The 16,977-nt window shown below is 42.7% G+C and overlaps 1 protein-coding gene across 4 annotated transcripts in view; it reads right to left on the bottom strand.

The window, feature by feature from the left end:
* SUFU (SUFU negative regulator of hedgehog signaling) overlaps positions 1-16,977 on the bottom strand; it is a 90,301-nt gene that overhangs the window by 35,089 nt on the left and 38,235 nt on the right. For 3 of the 4 annotated variants that reach the window (XR_001331334.2, XM_014250400.2, XM_014250401.2), the window contains exons 4-8: positions 10,826-10,968; positions 8,440-8,525; positions 6,301-6,373; positions 1,618-1,774; positions 49-160 (exon numbers count right to left, since the gene is read on the bottom strand). Coding sequence is in view for 3 of the 4 variants with exons in the window: in XM_014250400.2 (XP_014105875.1) it covers positions 49-160; positions 1,618-1,774; positions 6,301-6,373; positions 8,440-8,525; positions 10,826-10,968 (571 nt within the window). In the remaining variant the exon portion in view is untranslated. The remainder of the gene's footprint in view (positions 1-48; positions 161-1,617; positions 1,775-6,300; positions 6,374-8,439; positions 8,526-10,825; positions 10,969-16,977) is intronic. The other variant, XM_005520698.3, reaches the window with a different exon arrangement.

The following is a 16,977-nucleotide window of genomic DNA, read 5'->3' as shown; positions in this document are numbered from 1 at the left end:
TCTTTAGCCTGCTTCTGCCACCATATGAATGTGGAGGGTGAAACTCACGGTGCTCGGTCGAGGTTCAACCCATTCTGTCTTTGTGCATTGATTGGAGGTAGGACAGGTTTGCTGTTAATCTCAAGCCCTCTCCGCAAAGTCTCCCTGATTTGCTCTGTATCTGCAAAGAGAATTTTTTTGAACATGATTTAGAATCCCCAGAAACAACACAGACACAAGAAGATATCAGGTGTGTTTCATCTAAACTCTTCCCTTCCAGAAAGAAATGGAGAAATGTTATGGGGTAACATTTAACTGCACTTCCTGAACTTTCTTAGGAGTTATTTCACTTTATAATGTCAGCTAGAATTTCCTTGTTCGGGCTTCATTGTTATGTCAGGCAAGGAGAGCTGGAATCTTTGGTATCGAGTCCTTCTGAAGAAGAAATTCTGAGTAGTTTTGTAAATTTTCATAAATGAGGTGTTTGTTGGTTCTGTAACTCTCATAGAACCTCCTGACACTTCTGAGCCTTTGTACTGGAAATCATTTTTCCCATTAGGCATAACAGGAATTTGTTCCTTTCCCAAACGAATGTCTGAAGGTTTCCAAGTTTTTTTGCAATTGGCTTTGGAAATCTGTTGATTAATTTACAACAAGATTCACAAAGGGAGGGATTTTTATGCAGGGCAACCTTTAGCCTCAAGCTCACATCTGAAAATAAGCTGCAAATTATTCAGTTCAGATGCAGTCTTTTTACTTCTGCCTTTTTCTGAAATGTCTACTGGCCAAATACTTTCAATAGGAAGCTTTCCTGCCTTTCTTAGAAGTTTCCTCATCTATTTTTGAGAAATGTGAGAATTAGGTAGAGAAAAAAACCACAATTATTTCAAAATCTTTTGAAGGCTATACAAATTTCATCATGTATACCTTTCTTGGGGTATTAGGCAGAGGTAAAACAGCCTTTTTAGATCCAGTGCAGTGTAAAATATTTGCACAGATGCCAGAAGAAATGCTGTATGTATTTAATTTTTACCATGCATTTAAGAACAAGATGCCATTCCTGCGGATAACATTGTTAATTCCAAGAAATCTCGAGCCCTCAAATTTTATGTTATTCAGCCATTTGAAAGGTAATATGCATAATTTCAAGCCTGTGTGATGGCTATGCCATCTCTACCCTGAGAAGGCATCTTGCTGCAAAGGGGCACTCCATGGTTTTTAAACTCTTTCCATACAAATTCCTTGAGTTCAGCTGCAGCCGTGTGCAGCATCAGTCCAACTTGACTCCCCAGAAGGGATAATGTTAATAAGGAAACACAGCCTGGGAAGATGAAATTACTTCACCTTACAGGTGTTTACAGTCCTGGTTTCAGCAGGTGCTCAGTTTAACTTTGCAGATTCAGATTACAATTTGCCTAAAAACTGAAAGAAATGTTTAGACAAAATAATTCCATGAACTCTTTTCTTCTCTCCTGCCTTCTTCAAAGAGGCCAAAATCCATTCTGCTGCCCTGAGACACACCAAGCCTCCCAATGGCTGTGGAGTTTGTTATGAACATGCATGATTCAGTGCACTGCCCAGACCCACAAAAACAGAAGCTGAAAGGCCATGAGAGAGACTTGGCCCAGGATCTTTTACCTTTCCCAGAGAGCCGCCGAGGCTGGGTCCCAATGCAAATGCTCCTGCTGTCTTCATCATCCTCTGGTGGCCGACTCAGGTCATCCCAGGCACATTTGGCACTCACTCCACTCAGGTTTGAGCCATCTGTCTCAATCCCTTTGTCAACTCTCTCCTGCTTGAAAAGATTCAAAACACCAAGCCTTTTTTTGAGTGTGGTTTGAGCCTGAGTTGGAACCTACCACGATGCAGCCTAACCTTCAGCAGCTCCTGCAGATCCCCTTTTGTGGACAATTTCCACTCTCTCTGAACTCTGTGCTTTGCTGTGTCAGCAAACAGCAACTGCACATTGAGCCAAATCAGGAAGCCACTCTGAACTAAAACAACCTTTTACATAGCAAGTTGGTCTGAAATCTTGACCCCACTGCTTCATTACATCGCCTTGGCAGGCACAAAGCAGGGATAGAGAAAAGTGAAAATCAATGGCCTGAGGTGTGCAGGATTTCTTCTTTTAGTGTTAGCACTGATTTACACCAACTTGAAATATTTAAGACACAAAGCACAGCTTGGCAGTCGATCTCTTATACGTCAATGAAAACAAACCCCTGAATAACTAAAATTCTCTTTCCAACCTTACCAAAGAGTCCCACAATGAAAACAGCTCACAGAGAGACTCATCATTCACATGGGTTCTTCATTTGCAAACTGCCCAGAGAATCCCTGCTTTCCAATGTGCTGGGGTGTCCCATAAAGGACAAACATGCAAGTTTGGACGTGCAAGGAGACATAGGTCTGTTCCCAATGTCAAAGCATTTACACAGCTTATTGGCAAATAAACAAACTCCCTCTCTCGCAAGCTGAACTTTCCAAGCACGTAACCAGTGTTTGGGTCTCAGAAGGTGTCACACAGCAGTCATAAGCAGCTGGATGCTCTCAGGCACCAGGCATTTTCTCAAGGACATGTGCATCTGTTGCCAGCAAGACTGCCCTAGGCTACAGCCAGAACTACAGGAAATTCCACCTGCTTGGACATGGGCATCAGTCTGAATTTCCACCTGTGACCCACAAGGGGGTAATGTTGAGCTGAACAAACTCGGGGCTGTGCTACACAGAGGAAGGGCTGGCACCTCGTCCCTGGCATCGAACCAGCGAGGCTCACTTCCCCCTTTTCTGAAGGGGTGTTGCCTCTGGTACTGCTCAGTGGCACCAGCGAGGTCTGCATCTCTCTGTATACATCTGGGTCACCTCAAAACGCAGACAGTCCTGAGAAACTTTGAAGATTTGAGGAGAGAGCAGAGTGGTGTTATACACAATGGGAGAGGATCTCTACACGTAAGTACCCTCTGGTTTGGCATTGCCGCTGAAGACAAGAGATTGTGCGAACATTTTGCTCTTTGCAAAATTTGTCCCAAATAAACAGTTTCCAGACTAAATCCATATACCTCCCTTGCCTTGCCCAGCTGTGCACGCTGCACTTTGGGAAGAGCACTGCCTGTTCATTCTTTTGACCATTCAAGAGAGGATTTGCTCAAAGATAAGCACAAGCATTCAGGGTGTGGTTGCACAGCGGTTTAAGTTGATGTAATTTGCAATGACTGCAGTCCCACCCTCTTCCATGTGCTCCTACCCCTTCCCTCGAGCCAATTCTTTTTTTTTTCATCTGGATCACCTCCCAAAACCCACTCTTTGGCCCAAAAGTTGAGGCAGGAGCCTGTGGCTGAGTGCAGGACCAGATCAGTCTTGACTTAGACTTAAGAACTCAATAGACTGCCTTTCTTGTGCCTTTCTCTCTCATTAGGTCTTCCTCCAGCGTCAGGGGAAACTGGCTTCTTGAAAACGTAATAGGAAAATCTGAGAAATAATAAATCTGTTGTGATTTTCTTTTGTTTTATCCTAAACATAAAATTAGTTGTGTCACCCAGAAATAGAAGTTGTGGGAAAAGAAATAAAAATACATCCGTTCCTACATATGCAGACAATGCTCTAAGTGAGATTTAGCACGCGGCTCCTTTGGGAACCCTCCACAGTGCTCTGTGAGGACCCAAATGAGCTGGCGTGGGGAGGTATAACTTGTCAGCAAAGTTATTTTTTATCCCAGGCATTGGGGAAGCATGGGAGAGCCACCAAACCTGCTCTTGAGCAGGGAGAAGAAGAGGCCAGAGGGCTGTGAGGCTCTGGGGGGATCTGCTCCCCTATCCCTGCAGCCAGAGCCCCACTCCCAGCCAGACCCTGTGGACAGAGTGCAGAGCCTTGGGGAGGGGGAAAGGACTCTCATCTGCAGCTCAGCTGGCTTGCAGAGAACTTCCTCAGGGGAAGAAGTGCTGCTCTGTTGGCATCCCTTGGAGATCAAGGGGAGCTGATGGAAACGAGCTGGCTTAAGGCAGCCTAATTTGCATGTCTGTTTCATAATGTTTGCAAGTATTGATGTTAAAGGGGGAAAAGTCCAAAAAATTCCAAGCAGTGTAGACTCATAGCTCTGCCAGTGTACAGTTCTACCCTACCTTTAGCCAGTAAACATTTGCCTGGACTGAGGGGCTGTTCTTCCTCCCTTGAAAGGGCAGCTTGAACAGGAGGTTGGAGGAGCCCAGGGCAAAGGAGGTTCAACTTTTTCCTTCCTCAAAGAAAGGATATTTCTGTCCCATTTTCCTCTCAGCATGTGGGAGGGATGCTCTGAGGCTCTTATAAGTCATTGATCCCTTTTTAAACGAGCCAGAGCACTGCAGTGTGACCTGCAGAGCAGCAACCACAACTCAGGAAATTCAAATCAGCTTTATTCTCTTCTGAGATATCTGCTAAACAGAAGCAAAGCACTGAGAATCAGCACAGAGCTGGGGACCAACAGGAATTGTTTGACAGTGCTGCCAGGGAAATCTGAATGGCCTACAGGGAAGCCTGGCTGAACAGAAAACAACCAGCGTTGCCACAGCATTAATTGCCGACATCCTGGGATGACATCTTAGTTGGGATCCATTCTCAGCAACTCCGAACAGAAAGTACAGCTGCTGCTGCCAGGGCTGGGTTTAGGCTTCAACCAATTCCCACAAGAGACAATGCAGCCTCCAAACAAGCTCTGCCTGCTTCCCAGGCAGACAACATGCTTGCTGGCTCCCAGGGAAGTTGTCCAGTTTCTCTGCCTGCTCCCTCCCTCCCCTCCACCTCTCTTCCACTGCTGCCTTTCTGGTCTCACACCCTCTACCGAGAGCAAGAAAATGACACTTTATCCTTCTTCCCCACTAATTAGAGCAGGGCTGAAGCCAGCCTGGCACAGCCTTACTCCCTGTGCTCTACAGAGGCTCTTGGTGGGACTCAGGGGCGGATTTTTCTCTATAAATCCCTGGGGGCTGTGGCAGCAGAGCAGGAGGGAGGTGTGCACGCACACACCTGCCCATACGCACTTCTGCAAGGGCAAGAGAGAACAGAAACAGGAATGTGTTCAAGGTGAGGAAGTCCGGAAGGACCACAGACATAGCAGCTTTCAGCAGCAGGACACACTGGTGAGGCAGAGGTGTTCTTTTATTTGCCTTAACTTGCCTTGGCTGACTCAGATTCCAGTAAGCTGAGCTATTTTTCATTTACAGTAAATTGAAGAAAACCCTATTATCATTAGGAATCACCAGTGTGCAGACAACAGAAACACCTCCAGGAGGGGAGAGGGCAAGGTTCTGGAAAGTCTAAAAACTTTATGGGACTTTCAGTTGTACTAGCTTCCACATTGTGGAACATTTGCGGAACATTTTTTTGTGTTTCTCAGACTGGGGTTATTTTAGATGAACAAATCCTTAAAACCAGTAAAAGTAGAATTTGGTTTTGTTCTTAAGCTTTCAAAGTAAAAGATGCTGTGAGGCAACTGAGAATAATCAGACACAGACACACAGACCAAAAGCAAATGCTTGTACAAAACATGCACATTTGCACGTGCCCTACCAGGCTGAGCTGTAAGTTCTATGTTAAAGGCAAATACTCAATGATTCACTGAAACACGGCCAGTACCACACTGGATTTCCTGGGGACCCATGTACTCCAGTACCATGTACTCCAGCTCTGCTGAAGGGATTGCAGAGCTGTCTCCCAAATGCATGGATCAGGAGAAGTCCATAGTACAGAAGCCTCTCTATAGAGGTCCTATTCCTATCTTTAAATTTCAGAAATTAAATTGCACTCTGAAGAAGAAGGTTGAATATGTCTTCCTGCATGGATTAGTAATAACTGCATCTGGTACTTTTGGGTTTCCATCATTTCTCAGTCCAATCTAACTTGATATCCTACAGGAATGAGCTACACTGTCACATTTCCTGTGAAAAAATAGTACTTAGTTGATTTTGAGTTTTCTGCATGTTGTATCTCCTTACGTTTGCATATAAAAGGAAAGAGGAAATTTTAAATATTGTATTATTCTTTGTCTTTCATCTTCTTTCTTCCTCCTTTCTAAAACAACCAGTCCAAATTTTCCCAATTTGTCTCATATAGGAGATTCCATTTTCCTGGTCTCCCTTCTCTATCTTTCTTCCTAGAGCTGCCATGCACTTGGGGCTGGACATGTCCCTCTTGAACCACCTCTAAGAAGGCAAAGAGTTTCTCAGACTTTTCCAGGATTATTATGGACATTGAGAAGATCCAAGCATCTTTACAGAAAATATGAGAACATTAAACCAATTCTCCTTGGCTACTACAAGAGATACGACGTTTTATAAACTAAAGACATACTTGCAGATGTGGGTCAATCTCGAATATAGTCTCTCCTCTTCGCATGTCTGTTATCAGCCAGGGGCCTCCAGCTCTACAAAGAAATATAGGTAACAAACCAAACAAGCCCTTTAATTAGAACTCCCCAGCAGTGTCCTCAGAGTGGACCTGTACTGAAAAGAAGCACAAGATAAGGGTTTAAAATAAGCCTAGAAACCCCTCTATGTGGTGTATACATCCCACAGCATGCATTTGCTATTTATGTTTTCCAAATAAATAAATAATAAAAGCCCTCCATGACCTAGCAGTTAATCTGCTCAGTATCTGGCACCACCCAGACGTGCAGAGCAGTTCAGGACTGACACAGGCTGTTATCCCCTGTGCAGGCCCCCTTGCTCACACAAGACTGAGACAGGTTTTAATCTTACAGGAAACGAACTGAAACTGAGAAGTCCAGTGTAGCCTGAGTCAAAGAAAGATGGGCAAGGCATGGAATCAAGATTTATTCTTCTATTACATATCTAAGAATAGAGCAGGGCCCCAGTGGGACTTTTTGCCAAGATTGGCAGTCATGTTCAGTACCACAAAGAGCTTACTGCTCTGATAAATACTATAAAAACAGACATTTTGCTCAGTTGGTACTTAATGGCCAAGTACTCAGATGGTTCAGGAAAATCTTTGTTATCATTAGCAATAAAAGTTGGAAGGCTCAAGGTGTTCCCCAACAAAAGTGATAGAAAACAGATTACTGTGAAGATGAAATACTCAAAGACTTCACTTTAGGTCACAATGCAGCCAAACTGCAGAAGTCAGCCTTAGATAGTGCTTTTCATTTGAAGTAAAAACTGAAGCCTTTTGGAACTGCCATAAAAAAAAAAAGAGTCTTTTCATGAGATACTTTGTTATTGCAGTCAAAAGCCCCCTCCTCTGGCCTAGTTTGTGTTAGTCTTCTAAAACACTTAAGAGCGGGAGCAAAAAAAGTTAATATTTTACAGGTTTTCAGATGCATAGATAACCTCTCTTTTTTTCACATCACTTTGGAAGTTGTAAATTATTAACTGCAGGGGTGTGACCTCCCACAGTTCCTCACGGGGGGGGGGGTGGTGCAAGAGACTTTTGCCCTGATTCCACATCAATGGCTTAGTAGTTTGAAGCTTTGCCTTCAAATCATACACATTTGGGTCTCATCTTTTTCTTGGAAAGGTGCTTATACCACAGCACAAAAGCCAAAAACCAACATGAACGATGAACATGAATCTGAGGAGAGAGGTGCTGTATCTGTATTGACTTAGAGGAGCTAAGGGAGCTGCAGGCAGTGTTTGTTGTCTCAGGGACTCAGAAACAAAGCTTGCAGCTGGACAAATTCACTCTACTCTAGGGCATTTGCATGAATTATCTGCACTTGTGCCTAAAAGGGAAAAGTTCAAGTTAAAGAAGTCCAGCTCTTCCAAATAATCAATCAATTCAAGGCTATTGTGACACTAGAGAGTGTACTATTGAGCCTAGAAACAAATATTAAGGATTATTTTGCTTTAAAAAGTAAGTCTTTTGAGTTACAATCACATGGCAATAACTTCCACTGAATTTAAAAATGTTTAAACAAAATACCTGTGGGCCAAAAAGATTTAGCTGCACCCTGGCAGCAAACAAAGCATCAACATATCATTTACCATTTAAAACCCATCTCTTCCTCAACCCAACATCATCTTTGTTATTTCTCCCACGGCAAAACAATGAACTTCACTTTCATGAATACTCCTCCTGCTGCAAACTGGCCCACCAAGAGTGGGCCAAATTTGAGAGTGACTTTCTCACTTTCAGACAGCTTTGTAAACCAGACCCTCTCCTTTCTTTCTTTGAACTAAACAGCAAGGTCATCGGTAACAGTTATCCCAGGAAGAACCAATGAGAAAACCCTGCAGGCATAAGAGGAAGGAAATTAAGCTTTCAAGACCTCATTCTCTTTCACCCTGAACATGTGGACTTCCACATGCATTAATTTGCCATCTAAGTGTCTGTGCGTGAGAACAGATTCGCAATGAATTCCCATCTCTTGCTACAGCACAGATTAAATAAGTTCCATCAGCAAGTTAAAGATTGTTAATAAAAATAAACAACTGAACTTTCTCTATGGAAATGCTCCCCTATATGACCACTTACACCGGGACAGTCCGAAGCAGTTCCAAGATCCCTTGACCATTCCACTGCTGAGCTGCATGCAGTTCCTCAGTGCAAACCCCAACAATCTGTAATAAATAACAACAAAGATACTCAGCTGGGTGGGAACCATGAAAGAACTGTGGAGGAAATGTGCCACATGGTACTGGATCAAAGTGCAGATACAGAGAAGCACCATTTCTTTAATCTAGATGTGCCAGGACAAATGGAGCCTGAGACAATAGTGGGATCCCACAAGTCCTTGTCTCTCTCTCTCTACATTTACCATGTGAAGTGCACTGGACATGTAACATTTAATTTTGTAGAAAGTGTGTGAATGTAACAATGAGGAGGGTCTGGTGACAAATCAGGGTTTATACACTAGTCTGCTTGACCTTTCGATCAAGTCCACAGAGAGAGCAAGACAGGTTAGGGTCTGAGCACATACAAACACTGCTCTGTCAACCAACTGCTAGGGGCAAATGCAATACTGCACAAGCAATCTCAACCAGGCAAAGGATTTGCTGCCACATGGGATTGCTTTGGTGCTCACAGCTTTGACCAACTCAGTTTGCTGACTGGTTACATCTTACCCAGCACCATAAAGTAAAGCTGCTTACACACCACATAATCCACTTGTCACTGCAGGCAACTGCAGAATTCTGCCTTCCTGTATAAAGCAGGATGTGTTTGCTTTACAGGGTAGGAGCTGCCACACTGAGCAACACCAGATGTCTCTCTAACAGCAGCTGAGATCAGCTGCTTCAAATGAAGGGGTGAAACACCCTTCAGCTGATAGCAGAAGGCAGTTTCTTCCTGTTGTATCAACCACTGGCTTGAGCACAATGATTCATTCTGAAATCAAAAACATTTTTAGCCATGGTCTTCTATTTTCATCCTCAAACTCTTAAGTCTTTTCCAACAACACTGAATTTTTGGTCAAAATCTGTTGAACTGATGTTTTATCAGAAAAGAGGAAAACTGAAAACTAAGTTCTGAAGGCCAGCAAGCAGAAGTGAATGATATGCCTTCTGTTGCAGGCATATGCACTGATAGAGATCTATATGGAAAATCCTCATGTCAGCACATATCCAGCTCTGCACACACTACCTCTCTGGCCCCTTGCAGAGTTTGTTTTCTCAGGACCCAGCTCTTGGAGGTGCACTTCATCCCCACCCATATTCCAGGCTTGGTCCAACAACAGCCTGAATCACCCCTGCTTCAGGACACCCCTCCCTGGGCCTTCACTCACTAATTACATACAAACACCAAGACTCTAAACAGGAAATTATTTTGTGTTTATTCTTTGCTTTTTGTAATCATTTATCCTCATGGGTCAAAATAAATCCGTAACAACAAGCATCAAACAAAGGGGAAAACCAAATCAACTGTATGTGTTGGGGAAGATTAGAGGCCAAGGGCCTCAGGATGCAGTAAGCTGACTGTTCCTTGATTCAGGACAGCTGGGCACTAAAGAAGAGATGAGGACTAACACAGTTCTAACTGGAGAGTCAGCCAGGGATTATCCTGCTTAGCTTGGCTCTCTGTATCTCTTTCCAGGTCCCACAACTCACCTTGCACTTATTAATCTCACACCCACTTTGTTTTTGTTGACAAAACACAGACGTTTGGGCATCTTAGGAAAACCTTGGACAGCAGCTGTCTTGTGCAGGGCTGTGGTAACAGAACTTCCTTTTACATGTTGCAACTACAGCCAAAGACAAATGGGAGCAACTAGAGGCTTAAGTTGTAAAATACAGACACATTTTCCCGCAGGATGGAAGCTTTTCCATGGAGCATGAAGAAATCAGCAGTTGGTGGCATAAACTATGCCACTCTTGAACTAAGGTTATTAACGCAATGTGCAATTAAAAAATATCCAAAGCAGCCCATATCTAAGAAGCATTGCTGAGAAGGACTTTGGGAAAGCAAGCAAACCTGTTTGGCCTCAGAAGCTTCCCATACTGAACAGCAGAGTCAAATGTTTTAATTTAATGTTTTTCAGTGTTTTTTTTGAAAAGCAAACCTAAATCTTTCTTAAACAGTAGATCAATACAGGAAAACTCAGCCTCTAAATAATCTCTGTGTCAGTGCTGCAAGCTACATTTCTGCCATTAAGTACTGCAAAACCAGCTCCAAGTCTTGCTCCAAACTCTTCTCTTCCTAGCATTCAAACTAGTAGATCACTTATCGGTATTACCATAGAATTAACTTTAATGTGTCTTTACATTATGTTTTAAAAGAGTTTCTCTCAACATTTTTTTTTTCTACATTCGTGTTTGAAACTGAAGACATGATAATAAATATCTGAGTTCCACAGCTCAGTGCAATGTTAGCTGCACTCCATGCCCAGGAGGTGGCAGTCGGAGCCATCGTGGCAGGGCCGTACCTGTAGGAAAGTAACGACCCCAAAAGGAGTCTGCACCGGCTGCATCTGGGGGTCTTCTGTCAGTAACATGTGCTGGATTCGAGATTCACTGTTGTCCAAAGGACTGTGCCATGACACATGGTCACCGCTGCAAAAGGTGTTTTCTGCAAGGACAAGAAACAAGAAATATTTAGTCTGTGAAGTCTGCTAGAATATTCCTTCTGTTGGCAGCTGCTCCTGCCTGCTTCCAGGGAGGGACTTCCAGCCTCAGCTGGGATACTCACTGGTGACTATTCACAATGACTGTCCCTGGCCAGCTCTGCTGAGCCTTTGAACCACCTGAAGCAGGAATGGAGTCTCACTGAGTCATCTGAATTCATGCACTGATTTCAAAATTGCCCACTCTCTCTTGAGTCCTGTGGCAAAAAATACTGTCCTACTTTGATATTAAGCCAAACACAGGAATACCAGCAAATAAAATTAGCCTCTCATTTACTATTAATCTCCTTTTGTGCGAGGACACAGAAAATCAGCAGGCCATATTGGATGCCCATTGCCACAGCAATTCACGCTCTTAATTTGCCCCAGAGAAAATATTCTGAACTTTGAATTAAACATGAATACTACCCTGCTATATCTAATAAAAATTCTGCTGCCCAACTTGTGATAGTGTAAGTCAAAATCACTGTCTCTCCCAGTTGTCTGGGCATCTCTGGTGCAGAATTATAATTAATATGTTTCTTCTTTCCCAAACAATGAGAAAACCAGCAGGCTATAAATTTAATTCTGTGTCAGAATAGACTGCATCAAAACAAGGCAGGCATTCCTTTCTTTTCCTTCCCTCCTACTTAGGAAGACAAAACCTTAGATAATCTCATGTTCCACAGCTAGTGCATGCCAGAAGGCAGACCAGAACCCATCTGTCTGATGCTGCCACATCACAGGAAAGGCTAATGCTTGCTTTCTGAGTGAACTAGAAGTAAAACAACCAGCCATGACCACATTCACAGCAATTAAAGCACGCTCCACTTGCATGCAGTTCCTGGAGCATGTGTGGTAATGCTGCCTAGCTGACTGCTTTTATCTTTGGTCTTGTGTCCAAACAGAGTTTTACTGTACATACAATAAACAACCCGGAATCCACATTCTGCCCTCTAAGATAGCTGTAGTGTCCCAGGGATGAACTCAGTACTGCCTGCCTGCTTCCAAAGTCAGTGGCAGGCCCAGTGTCCCCCTCCTTGACCAAGATCATCCATGAAGGTGGTCTGAGCTGCTGTCCTCGCTGTAGTCTCTCCCAAGAGACCACAAGGTCACATTTAGAACTCAGCAGGAAAGGAGGCCTTGCCCACTGGAAGAGGACTAGGAATTCCAGTGCAGACTGGAAAACGCTAGTGGTTATTTGAATTGCTGTCTGTTGAGACTGGTGCACCTCCCATGCTACAGGAGCAGGATCCAATTTAGAGACTGCCCTCCCCATGGGCACCTAAATCTTCACCTAACCTTCCCACATCACCTTCCAAACACTTCACAACAGGACAACTCTTAAATATCTGTAGGGCTAACAGATGAACATGGCAGCATCTGCAACAGCAAGAAAAATGCTTTCTGAACTGCCAGTAATTGCAACCTATTCCCAGTCACATCAAACAACAGCACCAAGGAATTGGGTGCTTGCATACCCCAATGCAATAATTGTGCATCAGGATCACCACAACGGCGAGCGCAGACTTGTGCAAGGGCAACAAGGGCAGGATGCTTCGAGGGAGACCTCAACAGCAGACAGGTAAACTAATGAGAGTTCCCTAAGAACTGCTGTGGTTAAAAATATTTGAAGTCCTCTCTCTGATGAGGAGCTGCTGGCCCGCTCCTGGCTGTAATGTTGGGCAACTCAGAGCGTCTCCACTGGGTGTCCCCATTGGTGTGGGTTTGAACATTTATTATATATATTTTTGCAGATGAATTTCCTGCTTTAAAGCCCATTTAATTAAGAATTAAAATAAACTCTAAATACCATAAGAAACTTAGCCTGAAAAATGAGGCATGTAACAGGAGTGCTGTGATAAGTAAGGGAATGTTTTCCTTAGTTAAAATTAGGAAAGAAAGAAAACACAGTGAATACAAGCTGCTTCAAAGAGTTTACTGTTATGTACACTAAATTACACGCTTTCAGCTCTGTGACTGAAAGGACTGGTTCAAATATTACTTTACTATTAGAGTTGAGGAAATATAAGCAGACAAATGAAAAAATATTTTTTTAGTATCAAAATCTGATTAAAGAAATCACACTTAGAATGTTGCAAGGGATATCTTGTGATATTTTCCAAGTTAGACAAAATGTGGCTGATTAATTTTTTTAAAATGATAAAAGCCTCTCAGTCACAGTTTTCAGGAATGAAACAAAGCCACAAAGAGCTTATTCTTGGGCCCTGTCTTTATACCACAACATTTTGCCCATCAAATGCTCACACAATTCTATGCTGATCGATCGCTGCGTTTCACTGTTGGTGCTACTTCTCCTGGGAAAGCCCAGCCCGTTTAGAGCAGGTTTTCAAATGCAAATGTCTCTGCTGGAAACCCACCTGTTTATATCCATGTGAACATTAACACTTAGAAAATCTCCCTCTCCCTTGCATACACACGAACACCACAAAATTCACACTGACTACTCAATTAAATCACACAAAAAAAATTTCTGCAAATAACACGAAGCCAAATTAAAACCTGTGGGAGTTCAAGAAATTTGGAATTACACCCTGAAACCCACCCTTCCACTTGCTGCATTGTCACCCATGTGGGATGTAAGATCAACTCTTGTACAGAGACCATTGCAGCACTGAGAACAGCCTGAATTACATGACATGTAGCCGTAAAAACGAAGAAATTATAGTAACAAAGGACTAGATAATCACTCTCCATTGCCTCATGCTGGAAACAGGGAGAGTATCTTCCCTTCCTACCTTTCACATTCATGTTTTCAGAACAGGACAGAGACAAGAACACCACAACTGTGTAAGCCTCGTTTCCTCAGGTGACCACAGCAAAAGCAACAGTCATCAGAAGTTGTTCCAGGACAAGACCAGGTAATTGTCAAATTCATAGGACAGGCAGCAAAGCACAGAAATGATCTAGGCATCAACAGGAGAAATTAAAAGCAAAGGAACTAAAAGAAAATATGTTAAAAAGTTATTAATTATTTAAGCCTATGGATAAATCAGCAAATTCTCAGGAGGAAACTAAAGCTCTGATTTACTGAAAACAAGCTGACTGCTGCTGAATACTTCTGCCTAGTGGTAAACCTGAGGTGGTTACATGTTCCCTCCGTGACAGGATGAGCTAAGGTACCCCATGTGCCCCAGGGTAAATTCATATCCTTCAGCAGTTACCATGGGAGCAGGGGATGTGTTGTAAATACACAGGCCTGCCCACAGTATGCTCTGGGACTCTTGCACCTTCCTGCTTGGAAGGGGCACTAACTAACAAGCCTTAAGCCTAACACAGCAAGGTGACTCATCCTCACAATTTTGAAATTTGTTCTTTTCCTGCAAGCTTATGTTTTAACAAAAAGCTCTGACTTTTCTTTCTGGTGAGGATTGCCAATTCCATGAAATCTGACTGCTTCATAGGGAGGTACTGATTTTGTAAGAACTCAACAAGGAAATCATTAAAACATTTCAATTCAGACTTACTATTTTAGTTCATAATTTATAATAGCAAATCTGAAACCTCTCTCTAGCTCTACAAAAATGAAAAGTCTCTAAATCTGCCATAGACCAGCTCTTGTACTATTATTTTATGCAAAAGCAGCAGTTATACCAGACCACTCTGTTAAGCCACCCATATTTTGAAGTCTTTAAAATGCCATTATCAATTTTCTTTTACAGCTCACATAAAGCAGGTGAGGTTCCTTCATGCAGCAAAAGTCATAATTCAGCTGCACAATCTCTCCTAACTTCACTATCCAACTGCTCTGTAATGAGAACTGGGGAAATAACTCAGAGGGAACCATTCCACTGTAGACTAGTAAATTTTCTTTGTCTAACTTTGCTCATGTATTTTCTCGGACTGCGTTCCCCCTCCCTCCTTTAATTTGACTAAATATAGCTGATGCCTAAAGAAATAAAACCAAGTCATATTCTTGGCCTCAGGATGTTTTATAAACAGTAAAATGCATACAATCTACACTCAAGTAGTGTTACCTAGCTCTAGAGAGAAACACAGACTACTTCCCACTGTATTTTCAATTTCTTTTTTAAACCTGACAGCTTTCCATATATGGATCCTGTTAGGAGTCCTTACTCCCTTAATTGCCACAGGGACTAAATTGAAAAAGACAGCAAACTTAGAGGAGTAACTGGAGCTAAGAGAGAGCTCCATCCTAAAGGTATCCCCAGGCTGAAAGTGAGTAAGGGAGTATCTCCAGTGAGCTGGCTACCCTGCACCTAGAGCAGATGGTGAACACTCTTTGGGCATCTTGGCGTCCAGTATCTTCTCTTGCATGTGCATTGGAATCTTAAGGAGGAAAACGAAGAGCTGATGCTGCTCTAACCACCAAGAATACAGCCAGGGAACTTTAAGCCTTTCTCCTGTCCATGCAGGCTTCTGTCCCCAGCCTGTCTTAAAGGCAGTTCAAATTGCACCACCCTGGTTCATCCGGAGGCCACAGACTTGCCCCTTCTAACATGGTCCCACCACTTAATTCTTGAGATGAATTTTAAAATTAGAAGAACAGATTTGCAGCCTGAGCATTCCTCCGTACCTCTTCAAAGACACCTCCTCCTTCCAAATGCCAGCTAAAATCAGCAACAGAGGGGTTAAACTGTGCTGAGTAATCAGCCAGATAAATCCACCTGCACAGTGTGTTACTGGTTAGAAGCTGATACAGCACAGAGCGGGGGAAGCCCTAAGTACACTAATTACTGCATGTACTTGGTGTTGGGAAAACAGCCACTCTAGACACATATCCTTCAAGAGCATGTTTCTGTTCCTCCTGTTTCTGGGGGAAGCCAGGCCATCGTTACACGGTTATTTTATCTGGGGACATGTGCAAGATGATGCTGAAAGAAACAGTCCTGCTTGTCCCCTGCAAAAGCAGGGCTACCTGGATCACCCCCTCGGAGCAGTGATGTTGCTTAGCTATGCTAGTACAATGCTTAGCAATTCCCTGCTACCTTGGTCTAAAAATAAAAGAATAATTAAAAAAAAAAAACAACAAAGAACAAACAAACAAAAAACCTCAAGATACCAAACCAACCCCCAAAAAACAAAAGAAAACTCAAAAAAAACCCCAGTAAATTTGCATCAGTGTGTGGCACTGGGGATGTTGGCACACAGACAAGATGACTGCATGCCTCACATGAACCAGACCTACATTATCTGCAGCACTCAGCAGTGTGAAAACTGGCTGCTCTAAGGGCTACAAACCTGCATTTTGACTCAGAGATCTCAGCTAAACTGCAGGCAGCAAGCCGCCTATGTCAGCCTGCATAACTCAGAGAAATTGTGTATTTGAGGGCAAAGAAGGATTTTAACTCCATGACTTATGGGTGCAGGAATGTTATAAAGGCCCCCAGTGAGTTCCTGACCAGCATGACAGTGATGCAGCCAGACATTTAAATTGAATGCAGCTTATCCAATACTTACAGAAACAACGTAATTTATTGCCTTGCCATTACCCCTTGCATGGTCTGTATAATTTATTATATAAATGCATTTTCTCCAACACATTTTTAATATTCAGTCTGGCTTTGTTAAAAAAAAGTAATCTGGCAATCTGTCACTAGTAAGATTTGATGCTGTTTTTCAGTTCCGTTTTGCAGACCAAACAGCTAGAATTAATTGAGAGAAACTAAGGGCAAACACAGAATCCAATAGCTATATTCTTCACCAGACCTACTTAATATATTTCTAACTAGCTCAATAATAAATAAAAGTATGCATGCAAAGATGTTAGCTATAATAAATCAATACAAAAGCTAAAGATGAATGTTGTGCCTAAGTATCTCAAAATAATACTGTTATTGCAACTAATTACGTGGATGATTTTTTTTAAAAAACAGAGTATAAATAAAAAGACTTTATTCAGACTCATTTTCCAGCCACATTAAACTAGGATAATCAATGTTAAATTCAGTCTCAAGCTTAGTTTCCTAACCCACAAAAAACTGCACACATGG

The sequence above is a fragment of the Pseudopodoces humilis genome, chromosome 9 (genome assembly GCF_049639895.1).
Source record: "Pseudopodoces humilis isolate 2021_Gansu_Grassland_sample_001 chromosome 9, ASM4963989v1, whole genome shotgun sequence".
Classification (NCBI taxonomy): Eukaryota; Metazoa; Chordata; class Aves; order Passeriformes; family Paridae; genus Pseudopodoces; species Pseudopodoces humilis.
Note: the sequence above shows the minus strand (reverse complement) of the source record. Positions and strands in the feature narration are given on the sequence as shown.